Here is a 19,134-nt window from a genome sequence, read left to right as displayed (position 1 = left end):
CACTGCAATCCCTACATGTCTTGATGATGAAAGGTTAAGTGAAATGTCTTAGAGATAATGTAATTCAGTCAGACTTAGACCAGTTAAAATAAATGTAAACTGGTTATGGTTGTGAAAATGGAAAAGACCTCATAAATTTACCCCAAAAAATTTGGTGCTGGCATTCTCTCCAAGATCGTCATGGGTATGATTATCACTTTCTTCCAAGCAAGCAATCATGTCACATAAGTTATGATAAATTGATGCCCATATACATAAATGTGAGAGATGAGATCAAGCCACCAATTTCAAAGAGTATAACAATGAATTTTACCAATAATTGTATTTCTCATATGTAATGAAAGTTTGCAATGACTAAATTCACCAATTTATATTGGATTTGTCCAAAAACTACTTTACATTCTCCATTATAGGGAGACAAATCTTCTCTCTCCAAAACATATACCATTTCATCTACCCCTGCTTTTTGTTGGTCAAAAAAGTAAAATAAGAATTAAATATATATTCGCTTTACATTATAATGAGTACATGGAGTGACATATTTTAAGAAAGAAAATGTGCTCCATATTCTTGCATACACCAGTGGAGACTGAAGCTTTTGCAAAATAACAATTGGTATTGCAACAAGCAAGATACATGTCTATATGATAGTTACAAAGCACAACCTAGAAGGAGTAAATATGAAGTGGAATATGTTATTTTCTTCACATTTGCATCATGGAAAAGAAGAAAATCCTTGCAACCTCATTGCAGAAAAACCAAAATGAGCTGAGAAAATTAAGGGAATACAAAAATTATTCCTACAGAACACAGTCTAATCTACTGGCTGAGAATCTACATGTACATAAAAACTAGCTGCCACTATCAGATAGCAAAGAACTAGCATTAGTCCTTTGAAGTAATTAGCAGTTCCTTCCTGCAAGTGCATAATAAATATGTCAGAATGTAAGAATTTTATCATCAAATCCGAGTTATCATGTCATCATCTACATGTTTTACGCTCCTAATATCATAATAATCTTATAAAACGGGCGATCCAATACATGAGGCTCCCACTTAATGGGCTATGGGAGGGTATATGCACATAGTCTTATCCTCACCAGCGCGAAGAGGCTCTTTCCAGGATTTGATCCCATGACCTCATGGTCGCTAAGCAACAACCTTACTGTTACACCGAACTCACCCTCTAAACATAATAATCTTGTAACAAATTTAATTTAATTTATTTTATCTTTGGATACAAACCTGTAACATGAAGGCTACAACTATAACAGTTAGGAATAGTGCTGCAGTCTCAAAAAGTTGAAAGTTTAAGTCCATAGGAATCCCCATAATCCAGGCAACAACCACACAAAATGGTATCTGCATAATGAAAAGGAAAACATGAAGGAAGCAAATAACGTCAGAATAAAAAAAGATAAGTGCAGCAGAAAACCGATAAGAATTAGACAACAACCAAGCCTTTATCCCATTAGGTGGGGTCTGAAACATGGATCGAACGATGCCATAATGCTCTATCATAAATCATGTTCATTGAGAAAACATTTATCTCTATGTCTTTTTAATCATTTCACCTATGGTTTTTCTTGGGCTCTCTTCCTCTAGGAATTGGGTTAGCCTCCATTTGATCTACTCTCCTTACGGAGGCTTCTACTAGTCTCCTCCACACATGCCCAAACCATCTATGGCACGATTCTACCATTTTTTCTATAATAGGAGCTGCTCCAATATTCTCCCTAATGCATTCATTTCTAATCTTATCTTGCACAATGTGCCTATTCATCCAATGCAAAATATGGGCAGATACATATAATCAGAAGGTTTTTCTTGAATTATTAATGTTCCTGGCAATTCTAAAATTTCTTGGCTTTGCTGGATGGGCACCAAATTTGTGGAATCAAAAGACAGAGAGAAGAGGAAGAGGGTTATAGAATATTGTATGAAGAAATCTCTCATTCTTTGTTGATGAAACTTCTGACACAAGTGGGATTTATGAATGAAAAAAAGTAGATAGCAGCCATTAATGCTGCATAAAGCCATCAACTGCTGCATGAAGTCATCAACTACTGCATAAAGGAAGAAGGCAAAAACATTCGACTGTTTCATTACTTGGTTTATTAATCCTGCTATTTTTGTTGCATGTTAATCCTACTAAATTTTGCGTTCTTTTTTATTCAGCCATCATGCCAATCTTGGAGCCTATTCTATCCACCACAAATATGTAATAGTACACTTCTATATGCTAGATATCACAAAAAAAATGAATCCGACCTTGTTACATGCATGGTTACATAATTACAGCACATGTGCAGCGACACACAAGACACTGTGTAGATAGCGCTTCAATCTCATCAATATAATATAATAACTTACCACAAACATAGAAATTTGCGTCGATGACCCTATTGCTACTCCTAAGGAAATGTCCTACAAGAATAAAAGTTATCGATGTGAATAATATAATTTAAGATATGTTTTAAAAGAGTACAAGAACTGCTTAAATCTTACAAGTTTATCCTTCATGGCAAACATGATAGCACTGCCATGTTCTGCCGCGTTCCCCACCAGTGGAAGCAATATGACACTAATAAATGCTATTGGGATTTTCCATGAAGTAGATGCTCCCTGTAAAACAGTTGATCAAAAAAGAAAATTTATTTTATTAAAAATTATTCTAACAAGAATAGTTCTGAAATTTCATAAACAAACATGTCTTTGACAAGGCATCCATCTTGTAAAATATCTGCTACACAAAATGGAATTTCAATTAAAAAGCAAAGCAACAACTTAAAATGAACTTGAATGGTTAAACATAGACACGGATCAAAGAAGAAGGTAAAGTAGAAGAATGGATTGAGGACAAAATCAGGATTAACTAGTGAACATAAATGATTTATGGGTAGATAGAAAACAGAAACAATTTCGATCAGACTAACAAGTTGAAATTTCCCTACCTTCTAGCAATACTATTCGAAATATATATTTCTGGGTAGCAAGAAAACAGAAACAATTTCGAACAGCTGACTGCTACTTCAATTAGTACATTCAAGTTTGAAATCTTTCATCAAATTTGTTAAAAAGGAAAACGTGAACATTACTACCTCTATAGCGCCAACCAAGTATTCTGACAGGATTGATATCCAAGCAGTCAAAACTGAAAGCCATATTATTGATTCCCATTTAGAAAGATCTGGAGATTCATCATTGTTTGAGTTGTTTCCAGTTTGAATCTCATCCTGAATTCATATGAGTTTACCACTTGGTGAGCCAACAATGTATCATGAAGCATATAGGAAATACCAAAAGATAATAATATTGAACATCAAGTAGCATAAACAAGCCTTGCCTTATCCTAATAATGAACATCAAGTATTACTATAAAAAATATTAGTAAGTTGCAATAGAGTCAGAAAGGTAGTGCAACAGTTATCTGAAGCATTAAATGATTACTCTGCTTATGAATAAGGGGGAAAACTTCTCCAGCTAGTAAATAATCCACCTATATTTGTTTATTCTTTCAGCTAATGTCCTTGGCAAGCATGATATACTATTTTTCAAAATATTTCTCTGGGATGAAAATATGAGGCAATGTTAAAGATCAACACAGACCACCCTCCCCAAAGTGAGCAGAAATGCCAGACATATCTACTGCAACATAGGATGCATAGCATGTTATGCAAAACAAAGTTGAAGACAAAATGACATAACAAATGAGATTCAGAAAGAAAATCACATGTTTAAACATGTTGATTCTGCTTGTGTACCATCTCTGTCATTGTATGTTAGACTGTAAACAGGTAAAGAAAGGAGAAAGAGAATTTGAGAGAATTCTCTGAATCTTAATAATGAATTGAATTATTGATACAATGAGTGCGATTAGGAATTTATAGCTAAGCTAGCAAAGTAGCTTCTGCTGTAAGCTATCTATGGTCCTAACTAACTACCACTAACTAGCTTGTAACTAACTCTTTTAACACGTAGTCCTATTCTCTAATACACTTATACACTCCCTAAACTGAGGGTGCTGAACCAAGTTGAGGTAGTCTCTGACTTGCAACTGGTTTCTGAGTGAAATAATCTTGGTATTAGAAGAGGCTTAGTTAGGATATCTATTGTTTTAGACTCTGAGGGCACATGTTTCACTATAAGAGTGTTTTACTTGATCTTGTCTCTGACAAAGTATAGGTCCAACTCAATATGCTTAATTCTGTTGTGCAGAACTGAATTATGTGACATGGCACCTGTACTAAGGTTGTCACATAATATAGTAGGTAGGTTGTATGAAAACTTTAGCTCAGTTAGCAATTAATTTGTGGGTACCCGCAGATCTACAGGGTACCCAAGGACATGTGGGTAACAAACTTAATGGTATCTGCATGGATATTGGTCCAAAAATGAAACAATAAGGCAGGTCTGAATAATGCACTACCTAAACCCATCTAGCCCCACTGCAATCCCTACATGTCTTGATGATGAAAGGTTAAGTGAAATGTCTTAGAGATAATGTAATTCAGTCAGACTTAGACCAGTTAAAATAAATGTAAACTGGTTATGGTTGTGAAAATGGAAAAGACCTCATAAATTTACCCCAAAAAATTTGGTGCTGGCATTCTCTCCAAGATCGTCATGGGTATGATTATCACTTTCTTCCAAGCAAGCAATCATGTCACATAAGTTATGATAAATTGATGCCCATATACATAAATGTGAGAGATGAGATCAAGCCACCAATTTCAAAGAGTATAACAATGAATTTTACCAATAATTGTATTTCTCATATGTAATGAAAGTTTGCAATGACTAAATTCACCAATTTATATTGGATTTGTCCAAAAACTACTTTACATTCTCCATTATAGGGAGACAAATCTTCTCTCTCCAAAACATATACCATTTCATCTACCCCTGCTTTTTGTTGGTCAAAAAAGTAAAATAAGAATTAAATATATATTCGCTTTACATTATAATGAGTACATGGAGTGACATATTTTAAGAAAGAAAATGTGCTCCATATTCTTGCATACACCAGTGGAGACTGAAGCTTTTGCAAAATAACAATTGGTATTGCAACAAGCAAGATACATGTCTATATGATAGTTACAAAGCACAACCTAGAAGGAGTAAATATGAAGTGGAATATGTTATTTTCTTCACATTTGCATCATGGAAAAGAAGAAAATCCTTGCAACCTCATTGCAGAAAAACCAAAATGAGCTGAGAAAATTAAGGGAATACAAAAATTATTCCTACAGAACACAGTCTAATCTACTGGCTGAGAATCTACATGTACATAAAAACTAGCTGCCACTATCAGATAGCAAAGAACTAGCATTAGTCCTTTGAAGTAATTAGCAGTTCCTTCCTGCAAGTGCATAATAAATATGTCAGAATGTAAGAATTTTATCATCAAATCCGAGTTATCATGTCATCATCTACATGTTTTACGCTCCTAATATCATAATAATCTTATAAAACGGGCGATCCAATACATGAGGCTCCCACTTAATGGGCTATGGGAGGGTATATGCACATAGTCTTATCCTCACCAGCGCGAAGAGGCTCTTTCCAGGATTTGATCCCATGACCTCATGGTCGCTAAGCAACAACCTTACTGTTACACCGAACTCACCCTCTAAACATAATAATCTTGTAACAAATTTAATTTAATTTATTTTATCTTTGGATACAAACCTGTAACATGAAGGCTACAACTATAACAGTTAGGAATAGTGCTGCAGTCTCAAAAAGTTGAAAGTTTAAGTCCATAGGAATCCCCATAATCCAGGCAACAACCACACAAAATGGTATCTGCATAATGAAAAGGAAAACATGAAGGAAGCAAATAACGTCAGAATAAAAAAAGATAAGTGCAGCAGAAAACCGATAAGAATTAGACAACAACCAAGCCTTTATCCCATTAGGTGGGGTCTGAAACATGGATCGAACGATGCCATAATGCTCTATCATAAATCATGTTCATTGAGAAAACATTTATCTCTATGTCTTTTTAATCATTTCACCTATGGTTTTTCTTGGGCTCTCTTCCTCTAGGAATTGGGTTAGCCTCCATTTGATCTACTCTCCTTACGGAGGCTTCTACTAGTCTCCTCCACACATGCCCAAACCATCTATGGCACGATTCTACCATTTTTTCTATAATAGGAGCTGCTCCAATATTCTCCCTAATGCATTCATTTCTAATCTTATCTTGCACAATGTGCCTATTCATCCAATGCAAAATATGGGCAGATACATATAATCAGAAGGTTTTTCTTGAATTATTAATGTTCCTGGCAATTCTAAAATTTCTTGGCTTTGCTGGATGGGCACCAAATTTGTGGAATCAAAAGACAGAGAGAAGAGGAAGAGGGTTATAGAATATTGTATGAAGAAATCTCTCATTCTTTGTTGATGAAACTTCTGACACAAGTGGGATTTATGAATGAAAAAAAGTAGATAGCAGCCATTAATGCTGCATAAAGCCATCAACTGCTGCATGAAGTCATCAACTACTGCATAAAGGAAGAAGGCAAAAACATTCGACTGTTTCATTACTTGGTTTATTAATCCTGCTATTTTTGTTGCATGTTAATCCTACTAAATTTTGCGTTCTTTTTTATTCAGCCATCATGCCAATCTTGGAGCCTATTCTATCCACCACAAATATGTAATAGTACACTTCTATATGCTAGATATCACAAAAAAAATGAATCCGACCTTGTTACATGCATGGTTACATAATTACAGCACATGTGCAGCGACACACAAGACACTGTGTAGATAGCGCTTCAATCTCATCAATATAATATAATAACTTACCACAAACATAGAAATTTGCGTCGATGACCCTATTGCTACTCCTAAGGAAATGTCCTACAAGAATAAAAGTTATCGATGTGAATAATATAATTTAAGATATGTTTTAAAAGAGTACAAGAACTGCTTAAATCTTACAAGTTTATCCTTCATGGCAAACATGATAGCACTGCCATGTTCTGCCGCGTTCCCCACCAGTGGAAGCAATATGACACTAATAAATGCTATTGGGATTTTCCATGAAGTAGATGCTCCCTGTAAAACAGTTGATCAAAAAAGAAAATTTATTTTATTAAAAATTATTCTAACAAGAATAGTTCTGAAATTTCATAAACAAACATGTCTTTGACAAGGCATCCATCTTGTAAAATATCTGCTACACAAAATGGAATTTCAATTAAAAAGCAAAGCAACAACTTAAAATGAACTTGAATGGTTAAACATAGACACGGATCAAAGAAGAAGGTAAAGTAGAAGAATGGATTGAGGACAAAATCAGGATTAACTAGTGAACATAAATGATTTATGGGTAGATAGAAAACAGAAACAATTTCGATCAGACTAACAAGTTGAAATTTCCCTACCTTCTAGCAATACTATTCGAAATATATATTTCTGGGTAGCAAGAAAACAGAAACAATTTCGAACAGCTGACTGCTACTTCAATTAGTACATTCAAGTTTGAAATCTTTCATCAAATTTGTTAAAAAGGAAAACGTGAACATTACTACCTCTATAGCGCCAACCAAGTATTCTGACAGGATTGATATCCAAGCAGTCAAAACTGAAAGCCATATTATTGATTCCCATTTAGAAAGATCTGGAGATTCATCATTGTTTGAGTTGTTTCCAGTTTGAATCTCATCCTGAATTCATATGAGTTTACCACTTGGTGAGCCAACAATGTATCATGAAGCATATAGGAAATACCAAAAGATAATAATATTGAACATCAAGTAGCATAAACAAGCCTTGCCTTATCCTAATAATGAACATCAAGTATTACTATAAAAAATATTAGTAAGTTGCAATAGAGTCAGAAAGGTAGTGCAACAGTTATCTGAAGCATTAAATGATTACTCTGCTTATGAATAAGGGGGAAAACTTCTCCAGCTAGTAAATAATCCACCTATATTTGTTTATTCTTTCAGCTAATGTCCTTGGCAAGCATGATATACTATTTTTCAAAATATTTCTCTGGGATGAAAATATGAGGCAATGTTAAAGATCAACACAGACCACCCTCCCCAAAGTGAGCAGAAATGCCAGACATATCTACTGCAACATAGGATGCATAGCATGTTATGCAAAACAAAGTTGAAGACAAAATGACATAACAAATGAGATTCAGAAAGAAAATCACATGTTTAAACATGTTGATTCTGCTTGTGTACCATCTCTGTCATTGTATGTTAGACTGTAAACAGGTAAAGAAAGGAGAAAGAGAATTTGAGAGAATTCTCTGAATCTTAATAATGAATTGAATTATTGATACAATGAGTGCGATTAGGAATTTATAGCTAAGCTAGCAAAGTAGCTTCTGCTGTAAGCTATCTATGGTCCTAACTAACTACCACTAACTAGCTTGTAACTAACTCTTTTAACACGTAGTCCTATTCTCTAATACACTTATACACTCCCTAAACTGAGGGTGCTGAACCAAGTTGAGGTAGTCTCTGACTTGCAACTGGTTTCTGAGTGAAATAATCTTGGTATTAGAAGAGGCTTAGTTAGGATATCTATTGTTTTAGACTCTGAGGGCACATGTTTCACTATAAGAGTGTTTTACTTGATCTTGTCTCTGACAAAGTATAGGTCCAACTCAATATGCTTAATTCTGTTGTGCAGAACTGAATTATGTGACATGGCACCTGTACTAAGGTTGTCACATAATATAGTAGGTAGGTTGTATGAAAACTTTAGCTCAGTTAGCAATTATTCTATCCACATCAACTCTTGTGAAGTCAAAGCCATAGTTTTATACTCAGCTTCTATGCTAGATCTAAATATAGTATGTTGTTTCATGGACCACCAAGTGACAAGATTAGGACCAAGAAACAAACATGCACCAAAAGTAGATTTTCTATCATCTAGATCTGCGTCTCCGTCAACATCACAAAATGTTGTAAGATTTAGGGTAGCTTTGGTAGAATCTAGCTGAATAGATAACCCATATGGAACAGTACCCTGTAGATACCTTAAGATCCCCTTTACAGCAGTCCAATGAGTTTGAAGAGACTGTCCAAGAATTGGCAGACTTGGCTAACACTGTAAGCTAGCTCTGGTCTTGTTACTGTTGCATATTATAATGTTCCAGCAATTGACCTATAGAAAGTAGGATCTTCACACTAGTTTGTCTCTTGTTGAGTAATTTTGCAATTACTTGCCATAGGAGCAGACATGGGTTTACCTGATGCCATAAGTACCCTTTCTAGGTCTCTGATGTATTTAGATTGAGAGAGAAACAGAAATCCATTAGAGAGATGTTTGACTTCTATAACAAGAAAGTAATCCAATTTTCCAAGCTGTTTAAGAGAAAATGTGGTACTAAGATCAGATGAGTTGACAAACATGAAAAGAGGAGGATCCTGTAACTATGATATCATCAACATAGACTAACATATTAAGCCTATAGTTCAGATAGGTATGAGGGAAATGTGAATTGTCACATTTGCTGACTTGGAATCCAAGTTTGATAAGACACCCTCCTATTCTTTCAAACCAGTGTCTAGGGGCTTATCTAAGACCATAAGTTGCCTTGTTACAAACTACGGACTTGTCACTGCTGAAAGCCCACTGGTTGACTTGTGTATACTTCCTCGTCTAGAAACTCATTTAAGAAAGCAATGTTGATGTCTAGCTGCTCAATAAGCCAATTATAGGAAAAAACTAGAGTTAATAAAAACTCCAAAGATTACAAGATTGATCACATTGAAGAATGTTTCATTATAGTCAACACCATGTTTTAGATGAAATCCCTTTGCAACAAACCTTGCCTTGTACTTGTGCATAGTGCCATCAGGATTTTCTTTGATCCTAAAAACCCACTTACAAACTATAGCTTGTTTTTTGTAGTGACAGTGTCACTAAGGAGTAAGGGCCAAGTTTTCAATGCAATAAGAGCATCATATTCTGCTTGCACTGCTTGCTGCCATACTGCATCTGCTAAGGCAGCCTTGGCACTTGTATGTTCGGTTTGGGTTATAAAACTCTAGGCATAATGGTTTTGAAAATCCCAGACTTTGAACTGGTTTGCATGGGATGTAAAGAGATTGGAACAGTTCAGTGAGGAATTTGAAGAAGAAGACAGTGAAGTATGAGCAGTGGGTGAATTTGGCACAGAATGTGAGAAGTAATAGGAGATAAAGTCATGGAGAAGGATAAAGTAGAACAAATGTGTGTGTGATTAGAGTCACTAGAATGTATAGAGGGAGAATGAGAACCAGATGTAAGGTGAGTTTGAAAGTGATTGGAAAAGATGTGACATTGAATTGTCTCTTGAATGAGGAACAATATTGCAACTGAAGTGTATAAGTGGATTAATGTCATTAAACTTAAAACTGGAAGTATAATTGGATATAGATGATTTAGAGGCAAAGGGAAAAAGAGTATTCATTAAAAACATCTTTAGAAACATACAATCTATCATCTTTAGATAGACATTTATATCCTTGTGAGTGGAGGAATAACCAAGGAAGACACACTCAGCGGATCTAAAATCAAGCTTGTTCTTGTTATAAGGTCTAAGTAAAGAAAAACAAGCACAACCAAACACTCAGACTAATATATCGGGATTAGTGCCAAAGAGTAGATAATGGCGAGACTTATTTTGAAGGGTTGGAGTAGGTAATCTGTTAATAAGGAATACAGCAGTTGTAAAAGCATGCTCCAAATAAACCATTGGAACACAAGCATGAGCAAGTGATGGGTATGAAGGCATGAAAGTCTATGAATGATACACAAGGACTTCAGGAAGTTAGTGAATGGTCATTCACCTCCAAAATCACTCTGCACAACCTTTAGAAACTTATTAAACTAGGTTTGAACAAGGTTTAGGAAGTATTGGAACATATGCAATGTTTCAGATTTTTGTTTTAATAGAAAAATCCATGTTTGGTATGAGCATCAACAATAGAGAGATAATAACGAAAACCTGAGATGAAATGAATGAGGGCAGGTCCCCTAGATCAAGATATAAAAGATCAAAGGATGAATGATAAACATAGGAGGAGGAGGGGAAATAGTTTGTGTGCCTTACCACATGCAGCAGGAAGAACAGAAATAAAAAATTACTTTATTTGTATGAGGTATCTTACAATGGTTGAGAACATGATTGACTATGATCTTATGAGAATGACCAAATCTACAGTGTCATGGAGAATAGGAATTAGACCTACAACTAGTCCAATTGCTATCAGTAGCAATTGCAGTAGACAAAACTAGAAGAACTAGAGTTCTGTCCATTATTAGACATTGAGGAACAACTAGAAACATGTCTTGGAAGAAATCCATAAGGCATAGAGACCTTATTTTGTAAGAGACCCTTGAAGTAATATCTGATTAGTATCTTGAGATTTCACAAAGCAATCATTAGCATGAAATTCAAAATAATAGGAGTTATCTTTAGCAAACTGTGATATACTAATGAGATTTTCGGTTATGGATGGAACAAACAAAAGATTATTTAAAGAAAGAGTGACATTGAAGTCTAGAGGAGAAGAAAAGTGTGAATTTCCAGTATATTTAATAGGAATACCAGTTCCATTACCCACGAAAATTTGACCAGGCCCAAAGTTTTCACTTGGTTCATGAACAAGAGAAGGTTCAGAAGTTAAGTGGTCTGTTGCACCCAAGTCAGGAAACCATGTCATGTTCCTTAGAGTCTTTGTTGCTCATACTGGCAGTTATAGCATACGGGTTGTGGGTAGTTTCAGTTGTTGGACAAGACTCAAGTAAAGAGAGATGAAAATGTTAAGGCCTGGTGTGATTAGTCCTAAAATCTCCAGTAAAAATGGCATGAAAAAATTGAGGCCTAGGTGGCATGGAGTAGTGGCCATAAGCTGGACCAGGATGAGGTGGCATAGGGAAATTATTGAAGTGGTGAACAGGTGCACCAAATCTGGGAGAGTAGGATAATTGCCCATTATAACCATAAGGGGCATAATAGCAAATGGATACGTTATGTCCATGGCGGTTACAGAACTCATGATAAGACAGTGGTAGACAATACCTGGCACCATGATTCAACCGCCATGATCTTCACGATAACCACCATAGCCATAGGATGCAGGAGCCAGAATCAAATATGTGAGTAAAGAACGAAGGGTGAAATGATGAATTCACCTGGTGATTTTGTGTTTGAGAATTAACAAGAGCCGGCGACAACGAAGGTGAAGACACCACAACAACATGTGCAGAGAAAGCATCTAAGAGAGCTCTACTTTTATTTTTCTCAAGACAAGACTCAAAGGTTAATAGAAATGATTCACGGCTATGAATGGAAGGGGGGTCTGGCAGATTTTCAATGGAAGTGATTACAGGTTGAAACTCCTCATTTAAACCATCCAAAATGTAGTCATTGTGCTCAAAAGTGGTGATAGGAGAACCAAAGAAGATGAGAGCATCAACCAAAACCTTGTCCTTCATGAAATATTCAGAAATTGTGCTCAATCCTTGAAAAATTGAATGAAATTGAGACTGCAGTTGACGACTTATGGCCTTGGTCTGAGAATTACAATGAGTGTAACTCCTCCCACAACTGCCATGAATGGACGCACCCAACAACCCTAGGTTGAAGGTTTTCAGAAAAGGAATTCGAGATCCAAGAGAAAATGAATTAATCATATTCTTCCCATGTATATATATGATGGACTTGCTCGATTGATGAGTAGATCCTCATTACTAAGAAAATGATGTGAAATCTCAGTTCCAAGAACAAATCGATTTGCACAACTGGATGTGAGAGTTGCTAGCATGAAATGGCACAAAACCAGAAAATTCTTTTTGTGTAACTTTCATTGATGAAAGCGGAAGTACAAGAGGAGAAGAGACAACTTGAAGTGGTGATGCCTAAGACGGTGACAATGGTGGATAATGAAGAGAGGTCCTAGTGGCAGTGGTTGCCATAGCTAGCTTGATAGCATGTAAAGAGATCAAGAAGAGAGAGAGAATTCCCTGAATCTTATTAATGAATTGAATTATGATACAATGAGTGAGATTAAGTATGAGTAAATTACAATGACACCCCCTGAGTTTTAGTGAAATTACACAAACCACCCCTCACTTTTCTACACCTACACTAACCTCCCCTATTTTTAAACTTTCATTACATTGACCACCCCTGCATAAGAAATAAGTGTAATCTTTTAAACAAAAAATGTGATAAATGCCATTAAGCTAAACAAAACATGATATATTGTGGAGACACGTCCAAATAATATATGACTCAATATTTCTTTATTATTTTTGGTTTGTTAAACTATATTATAAGAGCGATTTGAACAATATTTCTTTAGAATTGTTGATGCATTTTGTAACAAAAAATAATAAAGATACATTGATTTGTATATTATTTAGACCTGTCTACACAATATATATGTTTTGTTTAACTTAATTGCATTTATCACATTTTTTATTTAAAAGATTACACTTATTTCTTATGCAGGTTGGTCAATGTAATGAAAGTTAAAAAAATAGGGAAGGTTTGTGTAAGTGTAGAAAAGTGAGGGCTGGTTTATGTAATTTCACTAAAACTCAGGGGGTGTCAGTGTAATTTACTCATTAAGTATTTATAGCTAAGCTAGCAGAGTAGCTTCTGCTGTAAGCTATCTACGGTTCTAAATAACTACCACTAATTAACTTGTAACTAACTCTTATTACACTTAGTCCTATTCCCTAATATAGACTTGTATTATCTCAGTGTAGAAGTTTCTCTTAAAGGATATAAGTAACAATCGAGCCTCAGTGAAAATTTGTGACATGATTTTGCAATCTGCCCCTGGGGGATGCCAACAGTTCACATGTTTAAATTCCTACTGAGAACAAGATTATGATTACACAACTAAAGAGCAAGCAAATCAATAGTAACACATGACATACCACATATGCACAAACAAAACTAACAAGCTAAAAGCAAACTTGATATAAGGCTACCAACCTCATTTACAGAAGCATAAAGACTTTTTTGACTTTTTAATTGGAAAAATAGGTATGCAGCATATGCCACAAGCATGACACAGCTGCTGAATCTTGAGAGAACCAACTCTGACTTCCCAACATGCATCTCAGTGTGTGTGTAATGAAGAACGGCAGGAAAAAGTAGACCCATGACTGCCATCAGCAACAATCCTGAATTCACCGTAGCAGCTGCCTGAATGATAATTTAAATCAGCTACAGGTTATGCAAAATGAAAATGATGTGAACCAGCTAGGGGCAACCCTTGATTCAAGGGTCATGCAAGACCTAGGGGGCCCTAGGACTAGGGCAAGGGCAAAAACTTCACAAGTCAAGCTTGCAAAGGACACCATTCACCCTGGAGAACCACCTGGAAACCATCATCCTAGCCGTGCCCTACCCATTTTCCATACACCTTGCCCATACACTTAGCCCAAACACCAAAAACGTGGGTTTGACATACAAGTCATATTCTGCGAGCCAAACCGAGTTTCAAACAAGAACAGTTGTACAGGAAAAGCAAACCACCCCTGGAGGTTCGCATCAGAAAATCAGGAACATAATCGAAGAGGCGGAAGGTAATGGGTCTACCTTGTTAAACACTTGTTCCTTCTTATGAAAAACAATCCCACCACATAAGAATGCACATCCAAGTACTAGCAACATATTTGACAAGATTGAGCCCAGCAAAGAAAGCTGGACAACTCGTGTCAATCCACTTTTCAGTGCATATAATGAGATGATCAATTCTGTTGCATTACCAAATGTGGCGTTTAAGAGACCCCCAACTGCAAGATACAATAGAATATAAGGAGAAATAAACCACCTGAAGAATATGATTAACTACTAAATAGTAAAATGAACTACTTAGAATCTTAGATAACACGTGCAGAAGTTAAAATGAATCTATGTTCCATCACAAGCATGGACATTGTTCAGCTCTGCTCATAGTAGCCATTGTCGGCATCTTCAATATGTGAAAATAGTAAAACTTCATAATGGTAAGATACTGTAATTAATGGAGAGGTAACACTTCTAGAAGTTTGGATTTTGAGGTATTGGGTCTCTTTGCCACAGGTGCAGCCCACTCTCGTTCCTTCCCCTCTGGCCTGACAGTTCCAATTCCAAGATCAGCCTAAGCTTCAAGTTCAATGCCAGGTGCTTACAAGGTAAGAGGTGCATTGGAGTTGAACATGAAGCTCTATGCTGATCTGGTCTATGCCGGAGAGGTTCCTAAACTGCTAAAAGGGTTATCTCTCTATAAATAGCAACCATGAAGAGGACTTTACATACAAAGTACCTACAGTGGCAACCATGAGCAAGGTTGAAACAGTTTATTATAATCAAAGATTGAGGTGAACTGGAACCAATTTTTCGATATAGCAATTAAAATAAGTGGTAATTGAAGATTAACAAGACTTCTATTACTAATATTTACCAACACATACAAATATGAGTGTAACATCTCCTAAACTACATACATAACATATTCCATTCAATATTCGACTATTGAACTTATTTCAACAAATGTTCTAGGTTGATTAAAAATAAGATAGATTTGGTATAATCCTATTTATGGGAGCTGATTATACTACTAAATTACCAGTATCTCCAGTGTAAAATGCCAGCTGCCTATATAAGACCAAGTAAAAAAGTAACATTAGAAACAAGAAAAAGGTGAAAATATTAAGAGAAATGTAATAGACAATACATGGAACATTACTCTGTAGCAAAACCTAACCGCTCCGCCAGAGGCATTATACCCAATAAACTCAAAGCGAATACCCAACCCTGCAGCACACCTTAAGAAATCAGTACAAGAGGTTTAACTGAAAATGAGGAAAGTTATGAATGGTATGAACTACAACTCACATGATGATCGGTCAATTTCTCTACAAGAATCGCGAGAGGCCCAAAAGGGATAAGCAAGTTGAATCTGTTAGAGAAAACTACAACTTGTATGCTCCTATAAATAATAGCCAGCAATGTTTCATTACTAGAAGCCTGTAATACTCTAGAATGTGATCCATGTACATCCAGTGCAGTAGATTCTGACAGGTGAAAAGCTATTTCGCGGCCAAAAGGAATTTCATCCTCAGACTTGTGCATTGCCCTTACATTTGGAGAATTCATCTGTGACTCAGACAGTGGACATCATCAATTTTATAGATGAACCATTTTCAGAATTAGACATCAGTGTATCAAATTGCAGATCAGATCATCTGATGCGGACACAATATTGCAGTTGCGGTGATCTCCGCAACCGTATCATCCCGCAATCACGCTATGACACCGACACTTCCAGCAACAGCCGCAATGACCACATCGCAGTAAACACAACCGTAATTTAAAACATCGACACATCCTATGACTATGTTTACATGACAAGAATTTCTAGCAACACATTGATTTGGTTGAAAGAAGGAAACATTCACTCATACAGAATATTAAAAAAGGACTAAGATGATAAATATCAAACATTATTGCATTTGACATTAAGTCCTTTGACTATGCATATTTCCCACACTGTTAATAAGCATTGCCCCATGAGTTGTGCAGCTCACATATACAAAATGCATAAATCAAGGTCTTACAATGTCTAACAAAACAGAACATTCATAAATGCCCACAAACTTATGAAAATCCTATTCATCTTCAAAAACATAGACACACAACAATAAAAAAAAAACAATTTTAATTTGTTTTACCTGCACCCAAAAAAAATTACAAAGGGTCAACCATAATGGTCAAAGAACTCACCTTGCAAGTCCTAGACAAGTCATCTAAAGATCCAGATCCACTGCAATGCAGAGACTGAATATTATGAGAGAGAAAAACTTTAATAAGAAACTATAACTTAAAAAATACACCAAATCTGAAAATTGAAAGATGGGTAACTTTGATGAATAGAAGCACTTACATCAGATTTGGTTTTTCAACTTGATTATCCATTATTGCATATGATTCAAATGGGTACTAAGTAACAAAAGTGAATACTTGCTATTTTGGATGAGAAGAGTTAAAGTTTGAAGACAAATATTTGGTTCGTATAAGGGGTTGGAAAAAGGAGTGGATATTCTGATGTAGACGTTTCTTTATACTTCATTTTGCCATTTTATTTTTATGTTTTTGTTGCACAGTTATTGGATTTTGCTAAAAACGAATTTCGGACACTGTAACTGCATTAGGTGCAGTTGTTGTTACCACATGTTACTTTTAACTTTTGGAGAGACAAAACGGAAAAACTTATGATTTTAGAGAACTATATGAGGAAAAGAGGCTTTAAGAAGGAAAATATATATATGCAGCTAGTTACATGATAATAATAAGCTATTGTTAAGATTAAGATATTCATATGTATATATGATTATTATGTGAGTAATAAAATAACTTTTAATTCTATCTACTCAAAACTCAAAATTAGTTGTAAGACTCAAATTAATTATTCTCACAGTTTTTAAATAAAAACTGTTCTTATTTCAGTATCCCTATATATCAATACTATAAATAAATATATATAAAAAAATAAAGTATCTTAATATATATGAAAATAAGACTTCTAAAATTATACATGTGTCCTGATTTTTTTAGTTTTTAGAAATATGTTTATAGAAATCAATTCGATACAAACTTTTTAAATTTATTCTATATATATTTTTGAATGTTGAGTAAAAAAAAGTAAAAGAACACAAATTGTATTAAATTTAAAATACTTGTATGAGAATATTTTGAAAATATAATTTAGAATTTTTTTAATAAGACCAACAAAAATAAGGTAGTGAGTATAAAGAGAATTTTTATTTTTTAATTATGTAATAAAATTTACAGTGTAGAAAAGTTTTTAATTGATATAAAAATATTAATTACTTTATACACCTTAAATATTTTAGATTTGAGCTGGTAGAGTTGAATTCCCTAAAATTTGATTTTTATAACTCATTTCTTAAAAATAAACTATATTATAATTGAGTTCCTAATTTATAAAAAATGAATGGTTGAGTTCTTCTACTCAAAATTATGATTTTATTATCTGATTTATCTCATCATCCAATGTGTGCTGTGAACTTTCTAAGAAAGTTTAAATGAAAATTCAAATATTTTGTTAAGAACTTTAACAAACCTAACGAAAATATGTACAAGAGACCACGATATAAATTTCTATAAATTTAAAGATTTTGATTGCAAACTACTAAAATTCATGAAACTACTTGAATTTCCGAAGAAGAAAAATCAAAACTTTTAAAATACTTAAACCTAGAATTAATTAGAATTTGTTAAAATAAAATATGAAAAGTAGTCCAGAATTTTCTTTAAAATCAGGTTATATATCTTTCTTACTTATATTTTTGTATTTGGTTATAGTAGTCTAATTCAAGTGTCATTTCATATGTCATAAGTTGTGATTGATCAGAAAAGTATATAATAATTAAAGTTTTAATTTAAATATATTTTTTAGCCACTCAACTCTGAGACATAAAGTAACACATATTATGTAACAGAACAGATATTTCCTCAAACTCATCCCGAATATAGCCATCAAATCTCCATCCTTCACCTTTGCTTGTTCACAAAACTTAATGCAATCCAGTAAAAGATATTGTTATGTTAACTCAAGTTCTGGATGCAAGGGATATTATTGTCCATTCATTTTGTTGGTGGACCAGTCTACTCATATTTTTGAGTTGTTATATATAATAATTCTGAGTATAATTGAATATAATATGTTAATAAAATAATATAAATCTGGCATGTTTTCACTCCTAACAATAAGAAATGTGAAGCCATGTTCTGGGTCATGGATAATGAAGGTTTGTTATTGAATTGGGACAAAGGAAAAGAAGAAAGAGTTTGACAATTTTCTCAATTTTTATTTTATTAAAAAATAGGTTTAAGTTTTTAAATGTGTTGGGAGCAAACTGGCAAATATTTTCTCTTGGGCCAATTGTAAAATAGTTGGTTAACACTTATTGCCTTCAAAATTCTTGTGTATAGCTCATTCATTAGACGTGGAAGATTGTGTGTTGAACGCATTGACCATTTGACGCAGACAAATATGTTGGACGCACGAATCATGGGACATAGATCAATATGTGTTGGATACACATGCCATTAGACATAAGTAAAGGTGTCAAAACGGGTTACTC

At 34.6% G+C, this 19,134-nt stretch overlaps 2 protein-coding genes and 2 long non-coding RNA genes across 5 annotated transcripts; 2 read left to right on the top strand and 2 right to left on the bottom strand.

The window, feature by feature from the left end:
- Nucleotides 1-305: 305 nt before the first annotated feature.
- Nucleotides 306-701, top strand: LOC109338351. The gene is made up of 2 exons (XR_002106543.1): nucleotides 306-343; nucleotides 596-701. It is a non-coding gene; the product is annotated as an uncharacterized LOC109338351 (long non-coding RNA).
- Nucleotides 682-3,268, bottom strand: LOC109338350 (vacuolar cation/proton exchanger 2-like). The gene is made up of 5 exons (XM_019575561.1): nucleotides 3,102-3,268; nucleotides 2,509-2,625; nucleotides 2,374-2,427; nucleotides 1,246-1,362; nucleotides 682-916 (listed from the first exon to the last, which is right to left on the bottom strand). The coding sequence occupies exons 2-5, from the start codon at nucleotides 2,530-2,532 to the stop codon at nucleotides 815-817; spliced, it is 297 nt and encodes a 98-aa protein (XP_019431106.1). The 5' UTR covers nucleotides 2,533-2,625; nucleotides 3,102-3,268; the 3' UTR covers nucleotides 682-814.
- A 1,483-nt stretch (nucleotides 3,269-4,751) lies between these two features.
- Nucleotides 4,752-5,147, top strand: LOC109338353. The gene is made up of 2 exons (XR_002106544.1): nucleotides 4,752-4,789; nucleotides 5,042-5,147. It is a non-coding gene; the product is annotated as an uncharacterized LOC109338353 (long non-coding RNA).
- Nucleotides 5,128-17,101, bottom strand: LOC109338352 (vacuolar cation/proton exchanger 5-like). 2 transcript variants are annotated; one of them, XM_019575562.1, is made up of 12 exons: nucleotides 16,911-17,101; nucleotides 16,751-16,790; nucleotides 15,863-16,123; nucleotides 15,714-15,781; nucleotides 15,594-15,622; nucleotides 14,582-14,778; nucleotides 13,973-14,185; nucleotides 7,548-7,682; nucleotides 6,955-7,071; nucleotides 6,820-6,873; nucleotides 5,692-5,808; nucleotides 5,128-5,362 (listed from the first exon to the last, which is right to left on the bottom strand). In XM_019575562.1, the coding sequence occupies exons 1-12, from the start codon at nucleotides 16,940-16,942 to the stop codon at nucleotides 5,261-5,263; spliced, it is 1,365 nt and encodes a 454-aa protein (XP_019431107.1). In that variant the 5' UTR covers nucleotides 16,943-17,101; the 3' UTR covers nucleotides 5,128-5,260. The 2 variants fall into 2 exon arrangements, with proteins under 2 accessions (XP_019431107.1, XP_019431108.1); XM_019575563.1 differs by having other exon boundaries at nucleotides 16,751-16,804; nucleotides 16,911-17,100.
- Nucleotides 17,102-19,134: the final 2,033 nt, after the last annotated feature.

The sequence above is a fragment of the Lupinus angustifolius genome, unplaced genomic scaffold, assembly GCF_001865875.1.
Source record: "Lupinus angustifolius cultivar Tanjil unplaced genomic scaffold, LupAngTanjil_v1.0 Scaffold_22_83, whole genome shotgun sequence".
NCBI lineage: Eukaryota > Viridiplantae > Streptophyta > Magnoliopsida > Fabales > Fabaceae > Lupinus > Lupinus angustifolius.
Note: the sequence above shows the minus strand (reverse complement) of the source record. Positions and strands in the feature narration are given on the sequence as shown.

Coding starts and splice junctions, on each gene's coding strand:
- LOC109338350 (XM_019575561.1), bottom strand. CDS start 2,532: ATGTTTGCCATGAAGGATAAACTT. Junction 2,428..2,508: donor TTGCCATGAAGGATAAACTT/GTAAGATTTAAG, acceptor TTATTCTTGTAG/GACATTTCCTTAGGAGTAGC. Junction 917..1,245: donor TTGTAGCCTTCATGTTACAG/GTTTGTATCCAA, acceptor ATGCACTTGCAG/GAAGGAACTGCTAATTACTT.
- LOC109338352 (XM_019575562.1), bottom strand. CDS start 16,942: ATGGATAATCAAGTTGAAAAACCAAATCTGAT. Junction 16,124..16,750: donor ACTTGTCTAGGACTTGCAAG/GTGAGTTCTTTG, acceptor TCTGAGTCACAG/ATGAATTCTCCAAATGTAAG. Junction 7,683..13,972: donor TTTATGCTTCTGTAAATGAG/GTTGGTAGCCTT, acceptor ATATGAATTCAG/GATGAGATTCAAACTGGAAA.